General features: G+C 43.3%; 1 protein-coding gene across 3 annotated transcripts in view; it reads right to left on the reverse strand.

Moving 5' to 3' along the window:
• Positions 1 to 20,716, reverse strand: part of tg (thyroglobulin) — a 29,487-nt gene that overhangs the window by 6,255 nt on the left and 2,516 nt on the right. For all 3 annotated transcript variants that reach the window (XM_049583393.1, XM_049583390.1, XM_049583394.1), the window contains exons 2-40: positions 20,596 to 20,704; positions 20,162 to 20,259; positions 19,701 to 19,856; positions 19,149 to 19,308; positions 18,921 to 19,027; positions 18,677 to 18,820; positions 18,230 to 18,415; positions 17,572 to 18,080; positions 17,059 to 17,437; positions 16,916 to 16,954; positions 16,510 to 16,740; positions 15,056 to 15,160; positions 14,848 to 14,925; positions 13,654 to 13,757; positions 13,149 to 13,260; positions 12,902 to 13,063; positions 12,555 to 12,746; positions 12,163 to 12,290; positions 11,285 to 11,435; positions 10,917 to 11,075; positions 10,678 to 10,821; positions 10,411 to 10,575; positions 10,212 to 10,316; positions 9,061 to 9,170; positions 8,293 to 8,398; positions 7,968 to 8,168; positions 7,289 to 7,459; positions 7,094 to 7,180; positions 5,855 to 5,926; positions 5,205 to 5,342; positions 4,949 to 5,125; positions 4,672 to 4,786; positions 3,739 to 3,818; positions 3,287 to 3,433; positions 3,133 to 3,198; positions 2,025 to 2,159; positions 1,768 to 1,941; positions 1,458 to 1,662; positions 695 to 782 (exon numbers count right to left, since the gene is read on the reverse strand). In XM_049583393.1, the coding sequence (XP_049439350.1) occupies positions 695 to 782; positions 1,458 to 1,662; positions 1,768 to 1,941; positions 2,025 to 2,159; positions 3,133 to 3,198; positions 3,287 to 3,433; positions 3,739 to 3,818; positions 4,672 to 4,786; positions 4,949 to 5,125; positions 5,205 to 5,342; positions 5,855 to 5,926; positions 7,094 to 7,180; positions 7,289 to 7,459; positions 7,968 to 8,168; positions 8,293 to 8,398; positions 9,061 to 9,170; positions 10,212 to 10,316; positions 10,411 to 10,575; positions 10,678 to 10,821; positions 10,917 to 11,075; positions 11,285 to 11,435; positions 12,163 to 12,290; positions 12,555 to 12,746; positions 12,902 to 13,063; positions 13,149 to 13,260; positions 13,654 to 13,757; positions 14,848 to 14,925; positions 15,056 to 15,160; positions 16,510 to 16,740; positions 16,916 to 16,954; positions 17,059 to 17,437; positions 17,572 to 18,080; positions 18,230 to 18,415; positions 18,677 to 18,820; positions 18,921 to 19,027; positions 19,149 to 19,308; positions 19,701 to 19,856; positions 20,162 to 20,259; positions 20,596 to 20,704 (5,795 nt within the window). The remainder of the gene's footprint in view (positions 1 to 694; positions 783 to 1,457; positions 1,663 to 1,767; positions 1,942 to 2,024; positions 2,160 to 3,132; positions 3,199 to 3,286; positions 3,434 to 3,738; positions 3,819 to 4,671; positions 4,787 to 4,948; positions 5,126 to 5,204; positions 5,343 to 5,854; positions 5,927 to 7,093; positions 7,181 to 7,288; positions 7,460 to 7,967; positions 8,169 to 8,292; positions 8,399 to 9,060; positions 9,171 to 10,211; positions 10,317 to 10,410; positions 10,576 to 10,677; positions 10,822 to 10,916; positions 11,076 to 11,284; positions 11,436 to 12,162; positions 12,291 to 12,554; positions 12,747 to 12,901; positions 13,064 to 13,148; positions 13,261 to 13,653; positions 13,758 to 14,847; positions 14,926 to 15,055; positions 15,161 to 16,509; positions 16,741 to 16,915; positions 16,955 to 17,058; positions 17,438 to 17,571; positions 18,081 to 18,229; positions 18,416 to 18,676; positions 18,821 to 18,920; positions 19,028 to 19,148; positions 19,309 to 19,700; positions 19,857 to 20,161; positions 20,260 to 20,595; positions 20,705 to 20,716) is intronic.

A 20,716-nucleotide genomic window follows, 5' to 3' on the forward strand; every position in this document is an offset into this window, starting at 1 on the left:
CCACAAATGCGTAAATATGACTTCACGTTTATTTGCTGTGGTGAAACTCTTTATATTTATAAAACCTGTCACATTTTTATGTGAAATTAAAGGACGTGTTTACAAAGCAAGTTATACACATTCACAAATCACGCTGTATCTTTGCGGATATGACTTTACACAACCCAAATGTAAAAGGACATGACTGTGGATCATGTCTCACATTTGTAGATCATCTCGCCTGGATAAAAAAAATATAAAGTCCAATAAAAACTTCCATGAAAGAACATTAAAGGACTGCAACACCTCCTAAAGTTCTGCTCAGAAGGCGCACAGTGTGACTGTAATTTTATTTTGTACTGACATTTTGTTCAGGTTTGTGGATTTATTTTGTGCTGACAAAATGCTTGTGTCTGTGTTGCTTGTTAAAAGCAGATTTTGTTGTGGTGAAGAAGAGAATAAATACTGGTCAAACATCAGCTGGAGCGTGGCTTATCGTACCAGAAGAAAAACTGAGGGAGCAGTTATCAGAGGGATTTTACTTCTGTTCAAGTCAATACATTGTTTTAATGAAAATCCTGCAGAGTATGTGTTTGAGTACACAAGTAATCAGCATCAAAATATACTTAGTGCCAAAAGTATTTATTATGCAGAATAATATGTATTATTGGATTGTAACTGTTGATGTATTGATGTGTTTGTTCCTTTGACTTACTGCAGCAGCAGGAGTGAAGATGTTGAGGTAGAGACAGTCTTCACTGGAGGCTGCAGACTCGACATCACCTGGCTGAATACAACTGGGACTGAAGGACAGACAGACAGACAGACAGACAGACAGCTTGTTTACTGCAGAGTTTTAGCTGCTAGGTTTTGACCCAATAATTTGATATCTGGTGAAAGAAGTGTTCATATTGTTTGTTTAAATGTAAAAATATTTCACTGAAGTTCTGCATTCAAAATGTTACCTGTAGAAAAGTAAACAAGATGTTCAGATACACCTCAGTATCAGGAGTGAATTTCCTTTCCTTGAACACACTCTAGTTTACATACTGCTTTTATTTTTATTTTTAGTGAATATTTAAATCATTTTTGGCGCCTGGTTGTGATGGAGGAAATCTGAGATCTAGGCATAAAAGTGTGTGTCTTAGTTTGAGCTGTTTACGAGGGTAATCACAAAACTTTCTTGTTTGGAGCAGTAAGTCAATGCAGGCTTGCTGTCGGAGGGTTTATAACTCACTCCCGCTCCTCAGTAGCTGGTTTGGGACGACAGTCAATGTGGCGGAGCCTCCGCGTGAACACGGACACAGAGTGAAAGTGTGCAGGGAGTCGAACAAATAAGATCAGCAGCGATCAGATTACATTTGGGTTTGTTTGTTCATATTTGTGGCTGTAATGAACACTGTAACCTCAGAGGGGCGCTAACAGCACAGCAGACTAATCAGGTGTCAGACAGGTGGTCACCGACACAGACAGGTTACCGTGGTTTGGTGGCGTCCCAGGTTCCCGTCCAATCAGCTGGTTGAGCATCTTCAAAGCGGAGTGATACTACTGGTGGACGGGCGTAGGGGACTCCCAGGAACTGGACAACAGTCTTCCTATCTGAGCCCAAGGCTGTTTCCACGGCAACGCCCTGCAAGGTGCCATGACCTGGGATGGTGACGGATGTAACTAACGGCAACCGCGCTGAGGAGAAACAAGCAAACATACAAACAAACAGATGAGGGATCAAACATTCAGCCTCTCAGTAACTGTGCTGTGATCAGCTGTTCTCTGCTGTGATTGGCTCACCTTTCCTCAGGTACACCTGGGGGGCGGGCTCCCTGATGACCAGCCTGCAGGTGGAAGCAGGGCTGGAGGCGGAGCTTAACCCGCAGGCTGATGTGTCTGGATAGAGGACGCAGCGAGTGGCAGACCCCTCTTCACTGAGTGACACAGCAACGCAAGACTCCGCCTCCTGACAGGCTGAAATAGGAAGTAGTGATGATGTAACCTGAGGAAGGTAAAGTACATCACAAAGACTAGTGCATGTTATCAACAGTGGTTACCGTGGAGACACCAGTCCCTGGTCTTATCCTGGTCTGTGGCAATGTCACGGCTCACGTGGATGACATCATACGTAGAGACAGACGGGTCGACGAGGACTGATGAGTTGGAGAGGAGGCGCCATTGATCCAGAGACACTGAGACACAAATAATTAAGTCGTTAATTAAGTAGCACACAGATCTGGTACTAAAAGGTGGAGCTAGAAACCCTGCAGTCTGATTGGTCAGTAGAGGACGCTCACTCTGGTTTTATGTAACCTCTGTTCATACATCAGTAAACTACAACTATAAAATGAAAGAGAAAAAAATCACTTCATTCACTGGGCCGACTGCCGGCAACTTTTAAGGTGGAACGTTAACTTGTAATGTTACTCAATGCATGAGTTGATGACGTGAATCCATCAGCACACCTTAAATTTCACTGTGACAACTTTGACCATCACTTTAGTTTTTATATGACACACACTTTTAGTAATGACTTTAAAAATATAGATTCATTTGGAGCGGATTATGTGAAGGTCATATATTCTAATCCTCACTTCCTGTGGGCTACAGCAACACTAAACCCCTGAGCTTGCCTGAGAAGGACTAAATGCACAAAGCTGCTATTTTGAAATATCCCATGGAGAGAGACTCTCACTGCAGCCTGTTCTATTTTGTTGTGAAAATGTGGGCGTGCAGCCTCGTTCTGTGGACGATAAACCAGGTGCAGACTTCCATCTGTGTCACCGCTGATGAGGAAATACAGCGAGTGCTGGACGGAGCAGTGAGTGACAACAACCCCGCCCACATTTAAGAGGACTGTCTGAACACACCGAGGGTCTAGGTACCATGTCTGAAGGCTTACTGCTGGTTCCACAGGGACTGGACTGAAAGGGTTTGGTGGAAACGGGGCTGTAGTTCCTGTTTTGAGCTAGTAGTAATAAAAATACTGACAGTGTTTGTGTTTATTAAAAGAGTAGTAGCATTAGTAGTACTGGTAGTAGCAGTAGCAGTGTTAGTAATATCAACAGCAGTACTTGTAGTAACTGCAGCACTTGGTCCTGTGGTAATGGCCTCTGCAGCTTTAGTAGCAGCGGCAGTATTGTTGTTGTAGTTTTTCAGTCTTACCGTTGTTTTTGGTGGGCGGCAGGTTGAACGGAGGACAGAGAGCCGGAGAAGACGTCCACTGATTCACTGAAAACACAAACATGATATCAGGTTACACACTTTGCCTGTGTGTGTGTGTTTATACATGTGTAGTGTGTGTATCTGTATCCAGTACCAGGTTTCTGGTACCAGCCGAAGGGGTCCGGTGAGGTCTTCACTACAGACGGTTTACAGTCCTGAGTCCTCCAGGTCGTCGAGTCATCCTCACCGCAGGTCTGAACCCCGAGACTGATCAGAGCCAGACACACCACACCCGAACCACCTGCGGCACACACACACACACACACACACAATCACAGATTTAACAAATCATAAAGATTTTTGTTCCCACTCTTGTTTCCTCTGTTTGTTCATTTCAACATTATTCAGCCTGAGTATTTATCTGTTCCTGTAAATGTCCGCTAGTGTTGTATGATTTGTTCGATCTACATTTAAAAATTATAAACTATATTAACCTGTTTTTTTTTAATTTATGATCCTCCAAAATGTTGTTTCTAGTTTCTAATATAAATACATGAATGTAAGATTTTATTTCTTTTGAAAAATAAAAATGGGCTGCATCACTACCTGCTGATTTGGTGTCTCGGACAAAGCCGATGCCACGGCAACAAGGATCCTCATCACAGCGCCGCTCACACTCCATGAACCTGAACACACACACACACACACACACACACACACAGAGCCTGGTGACATCATGCTGGAGGCTGTCAGATGAAAACCCTGTATCTCCAAAATGCAGTGGTGGAAAGTAACTAAATACATTCACTCAAGTACTTATGCAAAGTTTTGAGGTACATGTACATTCACTTGAGTATTTCCATTTTATGCAGCTTTATACTTTAACTCGTCTTCATCTCAGACAAATATAGTCCAGTAATAACCACAATATTTACCTCTGACAGCTCCACTTACTGGTTTTATATTTTCTTGAGCACACTTCGTTTACTTGTGAGACTAGTTCGATATCGTCTCAATGTATTTTTACACAAGTATAAGATTTTAATACTTTTTCCACAACTGCAAAAACATTTAAGGAACTGATATCTGTCTTTAATAACTGAAATTACATTTTTCTGTTAGTCTTCTAGTATACTGAACAGAGTTCGGGGCATTGTTCTGAAGCTTTGTGATCGTAACGCTTAAATCACAATTCACAACCTTGTGTGTGATTAAGAGGTAAATTATAGAATAAAGTGCTGAATAAATGCAGCTATTACAACTTTTTATTGTGAAATTCTGACTTCATTCTTTGTGTACACTGAGTTTTCACTGTGTCTAAAAGTGTGATATAAATAAAGTTTGTTTTAAACTCTCTGACGAAACATTTTAAAATGATCCAGATGGGTTGTAAAAAAGTTTTATAGGAGTTAAGAAAAGTTTCTCAGCCCATTATGAAGGTTTATCCTTATATGAAAACATAATTTTCAAAAATAAGATTAGAAGTTATGACTCGGTAAAATCTGAAAGTGTGTGTGTGTGTGTGTGTGTGTGTGTTACCCGACAGACAGCGGCGTGTTTTCTCTTAGACTGACTCGGCTGCGAACAGAGTAAGAAACCATCTTCTGGAAGGAAACTCTCTCATAGAAACTCTTCACCGGTCCAGACAGATCCACTGAAAACACACACACACATACAGATGTAAAACTACATCAACCTCCAGTTGTAACTCCTCTTATGCCTCGTTCACACTACACAGATCATCTAGGGTTTCATCTAAACCTGAACATAAGCGACCATTAGCAGCAGCAGCAGCAGCAGAGACGGTTTTGTTTACCCTTCTTGCTGTAGGTGTTCTTGGGCGTTCTGTCCAGCAGGGGGCGGCAGGGTCGTCTCAGAGGTTTGTCGTAGGCTCCACAGACTCTGCTGTCCGAATACAACGAGCAGCTGAAGAAACCTGCAGCATCAGCGTCTCTGACGTCAGCGATGGAGCACTGCTGCTCCGCATCACAGCCTGAAACACATTTATAACAACATTCATTCATTTTGATCACGTCTGGAAGAAAACACTCTGAGGTCTCCATGTAACGTACGTGTGAGACACCAGAGCAGTGCCTGCTGGGAGTCGTAGTTCTTCTTGTTGAGCCAGAAGGAGAGCGTGGGGAGTTTTCTCTGAGGATCCACGAGGACGTCGTCTTCTGACAGAGACTCAAACTTCAGCTGCACCGACGCTGGACACACAAATACACACAGTCAACATCTGAGTCACCTCTGCATCAGAGCTGCAACTAGTGGTGGAATGTAACTAAGTACATTTACTCAAGTACTGTAGTTTCGTACAATGTTGAGGTACTTCTCAAACTACTTTTGTCTTTTTTTCTTCAACCAACGTTACAACACACAAAATTATTCAGGTTACCATGATAAACAAACAAACAAACAACAGAACAAAAACATTCAGAAATCAGAAGCTGGAACCAGAAGATTTTCAGCTTTTGAAGTTCTCATTTAAGAAGCTGGACTCATTTATGATTTAAAAAAAGATAATACAGAAAACCAACTCATTATTTTAGTTCTTCTATATATACAATCACACTTTAACGTCTCAGCAGAGGTGCCTCTTCATGAAACAATAAGAACATCTGCTGCTGAAGCATCCACACTAATGAAGTGACAGAATCTGCTGACTGTGTGAACAAACTGCACACAGAGGAGCAGCTGTGAGTTCAGAGGTGATACGAACCGTCCAGAGGAGGACCGACTTCTGCTGCTGCACAGGAAGAGGAACCAGGACCACCAGCTGCTGACTCAGCATCTGACAAACAACAACAACAACAACAACAACAACAGTGAGGAACAAACAGCGCTGAGATAGAAACACTGCTCACACTCATGTCATTATCTTGTAGCTGTCTGATCTCTGTGAGCGCAGGAACGCACGACCTTTAACTTTCAATGCTTTGTTTGTGTTGTGTTAGAGGACGGCAGCTGTGATTTTTTTGGGACAATGTGTGGCACACGTGGTAGAGAAATGACTGTTATTAGTCTTTATAAATACTGATTGAATATTAGAGGAAATATCAGCAGTGTTTAACCTGCTTTAAATCACGTTGTCTTCAACCACAGGTTACGTAACCAAAAGATATGATGTGTTCTTACTGAATAATTGGAGCAGGACCTTTTCCTTCAGTATGTGAGTGTAGAGCTCCTGACAGGTAGAAGGCTTTCACTGTCACTACTCTTTGCTAACTTTCTACAAAGCAGCTTTAGAACGTTACAAAATGACGAAGCCTTTTTACACAGACACCACGTGATGGGGCGGCTATGAAGTCCCTTCAGTAAGCTGCCTTTGTGTTTTCATACAGCATCATGACGCCCCAGTGTGACATTTCAGACAGCGTGCCGGCATCGTGAACGCACAAGAGGTGTGACAGGTGTAACGTTTAACACAACACCATCAAGTGTGACATTTAACATATGTGTCAGCATTAATGAATGAAAATATGAAAATGAATATCTGAAGTGTTGATTTTTTTCCCTGGTTTTAAAAGCTGTATTTCTCTGAAGTGATGTCATTTTCTGAACTTACCAGACTGTTGTAGCTGCTCTGTTATTGGCCTTTACCCCCTCATTCACATTACTGATTATTTATCAAAACTCTATAAATATCACGTGTGATTTTTCCCATATCGCCCAGCACTACCAGGATCTCATTGTTTGCCCAACTTTTTCAGCTGTTGTTCTTCTTTGAGTTAGCTGCTAACTGCTATCAGCTGCTTTTTAAATCTCCGGGAGGTGAGTCACACATATAACATGCCCGTCCCGTCTGTGGTCCCGTCCTGCCAGCTGTCCCTTTTACACAGATGTCGATTCTGCATTGTTACTACCTAAACTACCGACTGTGGCCATTCTGCGATCGTACCTTTTATAAAGAATGGCGAGGAGGAATAATGGGATAAGATATGAAAATGTTTCTGGGTACCAGTGTTCAGGTAGAGGGCCTGGAAGCTGATGATGGAGGCCTGGTAGTCCTTCTTGTTCTTGCTGTCGGCCGGCAGAGACGAATCAGCTGGAAGAAGAACAAACAAACAGGAAACAGAATTTTTTTTTTTTTTTTTAACTTTTCTGACTGACGACGTCAGTTGTTGTTTCCAGTCATTTAGTTTCTGTTTCTTACTGATGGTGAACTTTTGTCCTCCAAAGTCGAACACGAAGCTCCTCTGCTGCTTGTTGTAAGTTAGCCCCGCCCCACAGATACGGCTGGCTTTACCTTGTCCAATCACATCCCAGTCCTGGTCCCCACACATCAAGACTGACGGAGCCCTCAGCCAACCACAGAGCAGAGAGCCTGAGGGGGTGAGAGGCAGACAGTTCATCCATTCATTCAATTCATTTAATTAATTATTTAACTAATTTAACTGTTTGATACATTGACTTATTAACTCATTCACTCAAATATTCATATTTAATTAATTCACTCTATTTGTTTATTCACACATCACACATTAATCAGTTCACATTTTAACTTTTTAATCTCTTCATTCACTCATTCGTTCAGTCGCTATTTCTTTCAATCGATTGATTCATACATTTATAGATTTATGAATACAACATAATTTATTCATCCACTGAATCTGTTTATTCACTCTTTCATTTATTAATTTAACTCATTCACGTCCTTTGTGTACTCACGAATTAATTCACTCACTAATTCAGTCGTTTATTCACTTAATCATTTCTCCAATCATGCGCTCACTAACAACTGTACTCATTCTTTATCTCAGTGATTTGCTATCTCACTCATTCATTCATTCATTCATTCATGACTTTAGTGAAGCGTCTCCATGGTAACGCACCTCCGTTCAGGACGTTCTGGTTGAGGATGAATCCGTCGCAGCAGGCGTCACGGCTGCAGGCGTCGTGACAGAAACGATGAGCGTCAGAGAGAGACGTCCGTCTGGAGGAGAACACCTGAGTCCTGAACACACCTGAGACTGCCTTCATCATCCTCATCCTCTCAAAACTCTGCTGCTGCTGCCGAGAGGAAAACTCCGCACCTGAAACACACACACACACACACACACACACACACACACACAGTGAATGAACAGTTACAGTGACGTCTGAGTGTGTTTTTTATATTTGTTGATGTCAGTCATCTGGTTGCCGTGGTTACAGTACCTTTCTTCCTGATGACCAGTAGATCTGAAGCCCCGCCCCTCACTTTAAGAAAGCAGCTCAGCCAATCAAAGAGCTCGGCCTGAGGATTACCCAGAAACCCACTGGTCTGAAAGAATAAAAGAAAAATCAACATTTATCACTACGACTGTAGAAAATGATTTACTGTAATTATAATAAATTATGATAAAACATAGTGTTAAAAAAGGACTTAATGAATCATTCATGATAAAAACACACATTATTTCAGGCTTCTAACTGATTATTATTTTACTGAATGATGTTATAAAGCCTGAGAATCTGCTGATTCCTGAAGTATTAAAAAACTTTCTGATGATATAAAAGCTCCTTCACAGGGGAAACACAGTCAGAGTGTGTGTTTATGTTTTGACCATCTGTTTGAATTATTTAATGTATAAATCATTATAATTACAATTAATATAATTAATTGTTTGTGACACATCAGACTTTCTTTCTGTCAGTTTGGTGGACTGCTCTAAATACTACATTACCCATGAGCCTCAGCTGCTGTTGCTGTGGTGAAGAACTGATCCAGAATCAGACCTTTAAACAGCTGCGTGTTTTCATCAGGTTTCAAAAACTGTAATCTTCAACTACAGCTGACATCAGAATGTGAGGCTCTGTGATTGGATGTTTGCTGGTGAAGTGCACCCTGGGAGTCGTAGTTGACTTCTCTCCTTTAGTTTTTGTCAATGTAGTTCATGTCAGTTTATTACTGGGAAAGCTTTGTGTGTGTGTGTGTGTGTGTACCTGCTGGGAGGTGTTGCAGCGTGTGTTCAGTGTGTGCATGCTGTACAGTTCACACTGAGTCTGTTTGTTGAACAGCGCCACATGGTGGCAGGACGGCTCCACTGCACACGCTGAGAGAAAGACAGAAGACACACAGTCAACACATGCGCACAAATACAGAAGATAAAAACTAAGGAAGCACTGATGGTGAAATTCTGGACCGATACCAATGTTTGAAATAACAATTTGGTAGATGCAGATGTTTTGATTGTTATTTATTCCCCCTTTAGTGCCAGGGAGACAGGGAAATCTAAACTAAACTCATCAGAACAACAGTTCTTCATAACACTACCTCTGAATAAATTCAATCATACACACTCAGCCTGACCCGGGAGTCCAATAGCATTAAACGTGTAAGAGAAGAAGAAGCCAGTTCAATAGATGGATTCCCCTCCTGTGCTTGTATACTGGGACAAGGACAGGAGTCCAGTTAAATGTCCTTGTTGAGCTGGAACCGCAGCTCCACGTCACTGTGACTGGAAACGTACTGATTTATGAAACTCTTAAAAAAAAACCCGCCTTTTTACTATATATATCACAATTCCCTCTCTAGTATCTGTTTTATATATCTGTGAAGATTACATTGAACACATCATGAGGACATTATCCCAGGACTCATTTTAACTGAACAGAGCTTGAACGCATCATGATATAACTCAATGCAACCCCCATCGGCAGTTAGTTCCGGCCACCAGCTGCTAAAAGCTAACGTTAACTAGCTCTCCTCCTGCTGATGTCAACACGGATTTGTAGCTCACAATAAAGTATTATCAGGGAGACAGTAGGGTGTGTCCTCCTGACACGACGATAGTGAGTTTACTGCGTCCTTTCATCCTGACAGCGTCCTGTGGAGAGCTCTGTTCGACCCTCTGTTTTCTATAGTCCCCAGGACGACGGGACACCGTTAGCTTTGAGCTCGGCTTTTTAGCTGAACTTAACTGATGTGACACAACAGAAAAACTTCAGCCACCGCCATCAGTGAAGGTCATCTTATTTGCTGACAGGCCAATGACAGTCAACAAGACGAATATTGGACAATACTGATGTGCAGTAATAAATTATTTAGCTTGTGTGTGTGTGTGTGTGTGTGTGTGTGTGTGTGTGTGTGCCACCTTGGACACAGGATGTGAGGTCAGAGGTTGTTGTTTGCAGGACTTCAGCGTCTTCAGCTCCGACAATCAGATGTGATCCAGGAACAGCCTGAAACCTGCTGAGAACTGCAAAACACACAATCACACACATTACAAAGTACGTCACAGTTAAGACACAGATGAATGTAAACTGCTCTCTGATTGGCTGCTGAGATTTCACCTGAGCACTCGTCATCAGTCAGAGGCTTTTCACTGCTGGTCCACTCAAGCTCTGCCCCCTCATTGTTGAAACACCTCCACCTGCCGGACAGGAAGTCAGGCTGCGCTGACAGGAAGTCACCTTGTTCTGAACACCGCAGGCCCCGCCTCTGACACTCTGTCACACCTGACACACACACACACACACACAGAGGTAAACACACACACATATTCCTCCACCTGCAGTTCACTGGCTTCAGTTCACGTCATGTTCGTACTGAGGACTCACACTGATTGACAGATGAAGCTCCAGCAGCTGAGGAGCCTCTTGGACACCTGTTGCAGAAGTCCCGCCCCTCTTCATCCTGATAGGTCCCCTGAGGACACAGAAGACACGCCCCCTCCCTGGAGAAACTCCCAGCCGGACATATGACTGTGAAAACAGAGACAGAGAAAAACTAAATCGCCGTTCACACCCATCAGATCTAACTGTCAACTACGACGAACGAACAGCATGAACTGACTCACCGCAGCCTTCACTGTCACTGTCGAGGTGGTAACCATGGGAACAGCCGAAGCTTGGTGTTGTCATGGAAACCAGTTTGGGGTCTGATGTCACCATGGATCGGATATTATCCAGAAGGCTCTGAACGCCCTCCAGAAGTCTGGACTCACTTAGAAACAGGCCTGAGATTTAAAAAGACATAAACATGTTACATTTAAAAAACAAAACATGTCAACAAATAAATAAATCAAAACTTCTGTAATGATGAAAATAAAACCTGTTTTCTGCCTGTGAAGCATTCACAAGTTTAAGTGACTGTATTAAGTCTTTTTAAACGGGGTGTGGTGGACAGTTGATGCCTCATGTTTCAGTGCTGCTTGTGTCTGCTCACCGATGTCGTGGAGGTCAGGGAGGTCAGAGGTCGGGAGGTCAGACAGGCCGGCGGTCCATCTGATGGTTAATATCAACATGTCGTTGCCGTCACACTGCAGACGCACTGATGAGTCGTCACACACTGATACCGAGCGACCGGACGTGGGAAGCTACAGACACAAATAACACAGACACACATTTGTGTTGTTTCCTGTGAACATTTTATGGACTTTAACTTTAACCTCTAACATCCAGTTCAGACCAAAGATTGGCATTTCTCATGTGCACATGTAAATAAATATTCTTCTCTCTCAGAACAAGTCTCTCCTGACTAAACTGCGCTCAGACGTATCCCATGATGCTCTGCATTGTGATGCAGATCCAAATGCAAATTAAAAATACCCAATATTTTTTTATTCTGAAATAAATTGAAAGCAGCCTCGGTGGAGTTGCGAGAGCTTCCTAATGTGTTAATGTTTGTTCATTCATTATTAAATCATGTTGGTTATTGTAAAACATTTCAAATTCTAAATGTATTTAAATAAATAAATCACCTGTGAATGATCATGATCATAATTAGAATATTAAAAATTCTCAATGTGAAATAATAGAGGCCCCTTTCAACAAATAAAAGAAAAAAACTACATGATAATTTTGGTTTCATAAAACTACAAAATGTTAAGTCAGATTTTGGACGACCACATCATTCAGCACCTGAATTCTGACTTCCTATAATTTAATTTATAACATGCAAAACTTTTCTTCCATTTTCTTCTTTTGAAATCGGGCCGTCACAGTTTGGTGTATGTTCTATTAACATGGTGTATAAACACAGAGCAGTGCAGCAGTCTTCAGTATCAGGTTTTTTAGTGGAAGGTGGAGTTCAGGTGAGCTCACCTGTGCAGAGCAGAGCCCCCTGCTGGTCATCCTGTTGAACAACAGAGACTGTAAACTGCTGATCTGAGAGCAGGACGACGACAACGACCAGAGCTGAGAGGTCGACACCGAATGTAGAGGCTGAGAGACTACACACACACACACACACACACACAAAGTGAAACAGTTTATGTAAAAAGAAAGAATGTGCTGTGCTATGTGGAGCAGACAGTAGATCAAAGAATATTGACAACATTTCATTTCTTGTTTATCAAAAGTATTTTAACATCTAAAATTTAAGAAACAAACTAAATCAATCTAAAACCTGACGGATGATTTATAAAATGATCAGTAACGATGTAATCAGTGGACTTTACAAACAGCGGCACAGTCCTTTAAAGATCAGTTCTTACTCTGACAGGCTCCACTCAGAGGTTTGTTGTCTCCGACCCATCGCTGACTCTCAGTCTCGCACAGGAAGCTGCTGACAGGAAGTGAGTTCTGGTAACCACGGTGACAGACGAGGTCGCAGCTCTGCTGACCATCAGCTGCCGGGCGGCACACCATTGCACCGTGGGTAACAGCGGAGTCAGGACAGAGAGGGCCTGGAGAGGAGAACAACAACCAATCAGCTGCAGCCTCCTCTGAACTGAGGCTCCTCAAACGTCCACAAGATCAAACTGACGTATTGAAGTGAATCAGAAAAGTAAGTAGTAAACCTGATATTAATGACTTTAAGAGGGGGCGTGTTTTCACGTACGGTCACATGATGGTGTTTGTCCTGTCTGTCGAAGTGTTCTGGTCCCGCCTACTTCCTGCCCATCCTCAGAGACACACCAACAGGAAGTGGCATCACACTGCAGTGGGATGAAGGAGCCGTCGGGGCGACACTGGGAACCCTGCAGCTCGCACCAGCTGGGACCTGAACACACCACACAGTTTATCAGTTTACTGACTGAAGTGTGACAGTGAACACATCACTAACAGGTGTGTGTGTGTATACGTACATGTCAGCTGTCCAGCGGCGCTCAGTTTGGCCGTCTGTATTGTCTCTCCAGTTGTAGGGTTCACACACCAGCCTGCAGCGCCTCCTGTCTGCAGCACTGAAAAACCACCGTCCTGAAACACACACACAGTTTTTACAAGTTTCAGAGTGTTTTCTATTCTTCAGCTTTATTCATCTATACAACAAAACATTCAGCCCAAAGTGCTTCACATGGCAAAATTAAAACAACACAGAAAATAATAATAGTGATGCAACAATAAATACAATTTTGTAGAACTAAAAATTACAACAATCAAACAATAAACAAAAAAGTCAGTAGAATAAAACAGGATTATCAGCAAGGATAAAGATAATGTAAGAAACAATGATTACAATTTAAAAACTAAGATTGTCATGTTACTCCAAATTAAAATACATTTGAAGTTAAAAAGACTAACATTCAAGACTGAAGAAAGGAAATTATTAAAATGTATGTCTGACTTCTGTCTTCTCAGAAAGGTTCCTACCTCGTCACACTTCGGGTCATATGGTGAAGTGGTGGTGAGGTCAGATCCTTTCATCCAACCAGAGAGCAGAGAGTGAGCCTGAGCTCTCTGACAGCGAGTCAGACCTACAAAACACACACACACACACACACACACACACACACACACTATGTAAGGATAATTCAACACTTCTCACAAATATATAGTTTCATCAGTAATTTCCTAACACAGCTGCTCACTGTAGTTTTGAATCAAACAAACAGGAAATGGAGACTCTGACTGGGACTATTTTCAGCGGTGGATTAATCCACATTTGGTGCTATGGTGAGTACTTTCCTATTAGTGCTATAATTAGTGTTCAATATATCCTCCGTTATTTAAACCACCCATACAACCATGGGGGGCAGTAATGCACCTTAAACGCCATTTGCCAACTGTCATGAAACAGAATAAGTAGTAGTAGTACAAAACACTGACCACAGCTGAATTTTTTTTTGTCAAATTCTTTTGTTTCCATTATCGACTAAAACAACAAAATGTTTTAAACCGTCTGGTGTGCTCTGGACAGATTTAAGATTTCTTTGTCTATCTATTGTTTTATTTATTGACATTATATTAATTATAACTGTTTCGAATCTACGTCAGATTTGTGAAGTGCTCTACTGTTTGTCATGTTCTGACATTAAATAACTATTATGCTGATCACTGATCATCATCAGTCCTTCATTAAGTTTAAATCACAGATATCAATAATCTCCAACTTTCACTCAGGAGCAAAAAAATTAACCTTTAAACTTGAAAGAAATAATGACTTTGACTTTTTTGGATAATTATCATGGTAACATATTTACCCACATCCCAGAGCCCTACATGGAACTGAGCCGGAATACACTACAGAGTGTGTGTTCATGGTAATGAAGGAACATGTCACCCAGTGACACAGTGTGACTCACTGATGTGTTTTTAAACAAGATCTGAGCTCTGTGGCACAGAGGAAGAAGACATATCTGAGTTTCATTTTAATCACAGAGACGCTGTGTTTCTGTTTTTGGGTCAGAACATTAAGTTTCATCTGATAAACTGATCTGTGAAGAGCAGGAGGAGCTTCCTTTACACATCAGTGCTGAAGAATGTTTATAACCTCTGTTAACATATGAATCATGTGCATCTGTGTGATTCAAACACAGTCTTTAAAATGTGTGTGTGTTGTCTCACATTTGGGCAGGTGGAGTGAGCGGCTCGTCAGAGAGTCAGGGATGTACTCTCCATCTTCATCGACACACCAACACTGACCTGAACACACACACACACACACACACACACACACACACACACACACACAGAGTGATGAACCAACACTGTAAATGTATAAGAAAACCACACAATAACTCATCTGCATGTGTGTTATAAGTGTGTGTGTGACCTGTGCTGTGGTAACACTGTGTGTGCAGCCAGTGTCCGTCAGCGTCACACTGTGGGGTGAACGGCCGGTATGAACGACGCTGAGGAGGCAGGAACATCTGGACAGCTGCAAAACAGAGAACAGGAGATGGGAGTGAGCGCTGCAGGCAAGTCCACAGGAAGTTCATACCCACATAAAGAGGAGAAAATCCTCAGTGCAGTTAAGAAAATGTTTTATGGCCCAGGATATGAAAATATGATGGAAGCAGAGGACAGTCGTGCATGAAATGTACCTATTTTTAATGTCATTATCCGACATGGAAATCAGCAACCAGTAATCTATTGAGTGGCCGGCAGATTTTGGAATCCAGCAGCCACAGTGACAGATGTAAAAAAAAAATCCTTTCTAACCCTGCCATTAGCTCAAGATCATCAGTTAATTATTTTCTCATCTTGAGATAACGCAGCTTGTTCTCTCATGATAACGAGTTAATTAAGGTCGATTCTTGAGAAAAAACAAAAGCTAAGTTTCTCGAGGTGCAGAGATCATTTATCACAAGAAACCAGATAGATAATACAAGCTAACTTAAACCAGTGACTGTGTGGAAGGAAAGAAATCATTTAAAGGCTGGAAATAATCAAATGGGAATATGATCCCACATATATATATATATATATAGCCTCATTTAGTATGCCCGGATCTATACGCAAATTAGCCCCACCCATCTTTATCAAAACAGATAATAATGTGTTGCTAATGTTAGATACTCTTTGTTCATGATCACCAGCTCTGACAAGTTTAAGCAAACCTGAAACTTAACTTGCAAAATACAGATTTGCAGCTACTCCTGCCTCTCCTCTGATGCCCCTCGTTTTTCTATAGGGTTGCAACAGTTTGAGATTTTTACAGTTCAATAACTGTCTCGGAATATATTGCAGTTTCATGGTGTCATGGTATTAAAGAATTGATATTATTATAAGTCAGAATGACCCTCAAAAGAATGAAACCAGAGGGGTTATTTTTGGTTTAACAACTGTTTCATTACTACAACTGAAACTCGAAACCATTTTGTTGATGGAAGTTTGTGTTAAAAGTTTCCCTTTTGGAAATAATGAAAATAGATGTTTTCTGTCCAGCTGCTTTTCTGTTCAATATTGTACATAAAGAAATGTACACGGTACGATAACTGTCAATTTTAATATCATGGTATACCATTGCAACCCTACTGTAGCGTTATGCTAATGATATGGAAAGCCCCACCCTGCCTGATTGGTTCCTCAGGTTTGTGACATAACAAACCCCGACTGTCTGAATCTGCGTTTGTGACACTGTCATTGGTTCACAGCTCTGGTGCTGACTGCTTGTTCTACTCGGGTTATGTCATGTAAAAAACACAATGTGGACGTGTTAACAAGGTTAAAATCTGGATTTTCATTGGCTGGTGTCGTTCATCTTAACATCCACACTTCACTCACTGGAGAAAGCAGCCAATCGCAGAGCAGCTTTGGAGCGGCTCAGCAGCCTATCAGAGATCTGCAGCTCCTCCTCCGATTGGCTGATCTGGAGCTCCTCCGGGGTCAGACGCAGACCTTCGGCCAATAGAAAACCGTATCCCAGAGGGAAGTGGGTGGAGTTAGAGAGAGTGATGAGGCTCTTCACTTCCTGTCTGAACGCTGTGACCTCATCCAACGCCTGAGAGCACGGACCTGCAAGTTAATGTTAAGGTGTTTTATTATATTTACTTTTCATCATACTATAATAAAATAAATAATCCCAATGGATCTGTAAAATATAGAAACTTCTCAGAGACTCTGCGTGCGGCATGGTCTGTAAGAAGAGTCACAGAAGTGTCGAGTGTTGGATTTATAAGTTTAATCTGACCTGCAGAGGACTGAAGCTTCTGTGTTGTTCTCTTTGGACCTGAAACACAACAGACAGAGCATCAACAGATGTTCTCTCAGGTAGTTTCAAAACTTTTAAAAACATAACAACATGTAAAATCTGAGGCACGTCTGATATCTTACATGTGACGGCACCACCTGTCGACCCAGCAGTAATTGTTTTTCCCTCAGCGTCCACACAGAAGCAGCGTGACCCGACACACTGCAGCGGCAGGAAGTCACCGTCCTCAGAGCACGCTGGGACGTAGATCTCAGCACCGGCCGCCAAGCTGCCTTTCACCTTCAGCGCCACTGCTCGCTCTCTCTCACAGTGGGATGGACACCGAGGTCGACCATTGGCAGTACGCGACCCTGCGACCTCTTGACCCTGAGTGTCCACACACCAGCACTCTTCACCTCGACACTGAACCTCCTGGAAACCACCACTGGGTGTGCAGCTGGGGACAAAGATGGCCGCTGCGTCCTCGTCCTCGGAGCAGGAGCGCAGCAGAGGAGTCAGAACCTGGAAAACAACAAGATGAAGCATGGTCATGGTCTGCTGTGGGCATGATACAGCTGACATGTCACGCCGTGCCCATGTCCGATGTATTTTCGGCGTCAGTATAATGAAGTGTTTGAGGATGTGTTGTGTCTGACCTGTTGCAGAGAGGCAGAGTGAGAGCTGCTGCTGCTCCTCAGGGTGTGCTGGAGGGCAGAGAGGAAGGCAGGGTCCTCCAAAGCTCTGCTGATGGACAGGACCAGGTCCTTGTTGTTCTGGAGGCTGATGGCGACGCTCTGAGAGGAGAGGCGGTCCAGACCGAGGGCTCCCCGTGCTCCCACCGCCCCGCTGAAGTTAAAGGAGGCGGCGCTTTTCAGGAACTTCCCTCCAAATAGGTTCTCTTGGAAGCGCTGAGGGGAGGAGCGAGCTAGAGCTTGCAGAGCTCCGCCCACTGAGGGGAAGAGACCGTGGAGGACTTCGACCAGGTGAGACAAGAAGGAAGTGGGGTCCGTCTCCACCGGCAGGAGCTCCCTGAGAGGCCGGAGGAGGGGGAGACAGGAGGCAGAGGATCTGGCAGTGGAGGCCTGGAAAGGAGGTTCAACGGGACCGGATAAGAGCCGGGACAGAGCTAGACGACGCTGAGAGAGACAGTCAGTAGGACCTGAACCTGAAGTATGAAGAGGAGGTGGAGGTGGAGGAGGAGGAGGAGGAGAGGAAAGGAAAAATTTTATTTTAGTCATTTTCATTATCAGATTTTGTAGCTAGTGTCTAACCCTTCACAAAATGTATTTCTGTCTACAGTTCCAGTAAACGCACCACAGACCAGTGAGTCTCCGTGCTGACGTGTCCCAGGAAGCTCCCTCCCTGTGGGGTCGACACACCAGCACTGCCCACCCTGCTGACACTGTCTGGAGGTGAAGGATCCTCCGGTCTCACAGGACGGGACATGAACACTGGACGTCTCCATCGCTGCCCTCTGCTCCTCCTCACAGGCGGAGGGACCTGAGGGAGACGTAATCTGTTTAAACCAGCGTCTCCTGGTCCAGATGTTTCCTCTGGGGTTTTATAAAATGGACAGCTCAACACTCTGAGGCAGTTTAAACCAGTTTACATCCGATGAAACGCACTTTGAAGCAGGACTCAGCAGCATCTTAAACCAGTGTGATTCAGTTCACACCATCATCCATCTATTCAGGCTAGAAACATGGAACCAGCTTCGATGGTTTTAGAAGACTGAAACCAGTTGAAATGAACACAGCTCACATCTGAAGTGTCCGGTGAGGGCGAGGCGAACTCCCAGCATCCTCCTCTGCAGGACTCTGTAGATATTGGTCTGAGAGAAGGAGCGATCGGACTGAAGACCGGAGAACGCCGAGTCGTACACCTCAGACAGGAGGAGCTCCACACCTGGACACGAAGTGCACGCCTTTATCATGATCCCCCATCATCATCATCGTGTGTGTGTGTGTGTGTGTGTGTGTGTGTAGGGGTGTGTGTGTGTACGTACCTGTGTTCTCCAGCTCTCTGCCTCTGCTGTCTGAACAGAAGCAGAAGGAAGAAACTGCTGGGAAAAACTTCCTGAAACTACTGAACGTCTCAAAGGCCTCTGGGAACCTGAAACGACACACATGTACAGAGATACACACTGAAATACACACAGAGATATAGACAGACAAGTGAGTTACCTGTTGAAGGCATGCAGACAGACAGACAGACAGACAGACAGGTGAGGTACCTGTTGAAGGCGTGCAGCAGGTCCAGCTCCTTCCTGTCGGTCATGTTGATGAATTTACACTGAACAGGGAGGAAGCTGCCGTCTGTGTCACACTGAGGAGGAGACTGAGACCCGGAGCCGTGCAGGAGACGCCTGGTCCTCACCTCACAGCTGCCGGGACCTGCAGGTCAAACACATTATATACAAATCCTTAAAGACATACTACGAAGGATTTGTCACTTCCTGTTTGTAAACATGAACACGTCACAGTAGAAATGTGGTCCTGTTCTCTTCTTCTTGCACTATTTGTTTTCCATGTTCAAAGTTCACCACTTTGAAAACTGAAAATAAATGCTGTTGAAATGATAAGGAAATGTGCGGTGCTGATTTTATTTGGCAGACACAGGCTATTAGCAGTTAGACATTATGAGGTTCGGACCTTTGCTGGGAGGAAATTTGAGTAACTGGACCTCTTTGTATTTTAACGTGAAAGCCCTGGTGTATAATATCATCAGTAGTGTTGTCAGTGTCATCAGCAGGATCAGTATGACTATCAGTAGTATCTGTACGCACAGCGTTGAGGTGTCCCGGCCTGTCTGGTCCCGTAGAGCTCCATGCCGTCCTGATCCACACACCAACACTGCCCCCTGCTGGAGTCACACTGAACTGACTCAAAGAGACCTGAAGGAGAACACTGCAGGACCGACTGCAGCTGGCAGGGAGACGGACCTGCAGACAGACAGACAGACAGACAGATAGACCCGTCACCTAAGTACACTTAGAGAAAGACCGTGACTGCCGTGGATGTGGCGTAAGCTCTAAAGAGGCAGGGACAGACTCTGCACTGCTTCAGCGGACGAACAGATTTGTCAGTAATTAAAATTCTAAATTCTGGTCTTCATAATATAACTTTCAATTTAAGGTAAATGGAGGCTGACATAAACTCAGACTGCCATTATCAGGGAAATCACAACACCTGATCTGTAACATCCCTGATCATTTAGCATGTGTTAAGGTGCTGTTGTGTTTCTCACACTGAGGCGCAGAGCTGTTGGTTCGAGTCCCGACGACCTCCTGACCTTCAGCGTCAACACACCAACACTCGTTACCCCGCCCACTGCACTGCACAGGTCTAGACACACACACACACACACACACACACTTGTTATAACTCCAGCATACAGTTCTGGAAATAACTGGATGGAAGAATGATGTTAAAAACACAATAAAAACACACACTCCACTCCATCATGTTTTTTTAAATTGGTCATAACTTAACTGTTAGACATAATTCAAGCCAAAGCAGCACATAAGGTCTATTTGTTAACACTGTGAAACTAAAGATGGCGCCGACACGTTTAAATGATTTAATGTTATTTTATGTTCTCTGTATTTTCTATTTCATTTTGTTGCATTCTTTAACACAGATACAGAAACAGAAACACAAATATGTGCTGCAGATATTTACCTGAACCTGCCATCGTGTGTGCAGTGAGGGACGTCACCTTGTTGCTTGGCAACAGCCCCGCCCCTTAGCAACTCACATCTGCTCAGGGTCTCTGACTCCAGCTGGTACTCTAGACAACAAT

The sequence above is a fragment of the Epinephelus fuscoguttatus genome, linkage group LG8, assembly GCF_011397635.1.
Source record: "Epinephelus fuscoguttatus linkage group LG8, E.fuscoguttatus.final_Chr_v1".
Lineage (NCBI taxonomy): Eukaryota > Metazoa > Chordata > Actinopteri > Perciformes > Serranidae > Epinephelus > Epinephelus fuscoguttatus.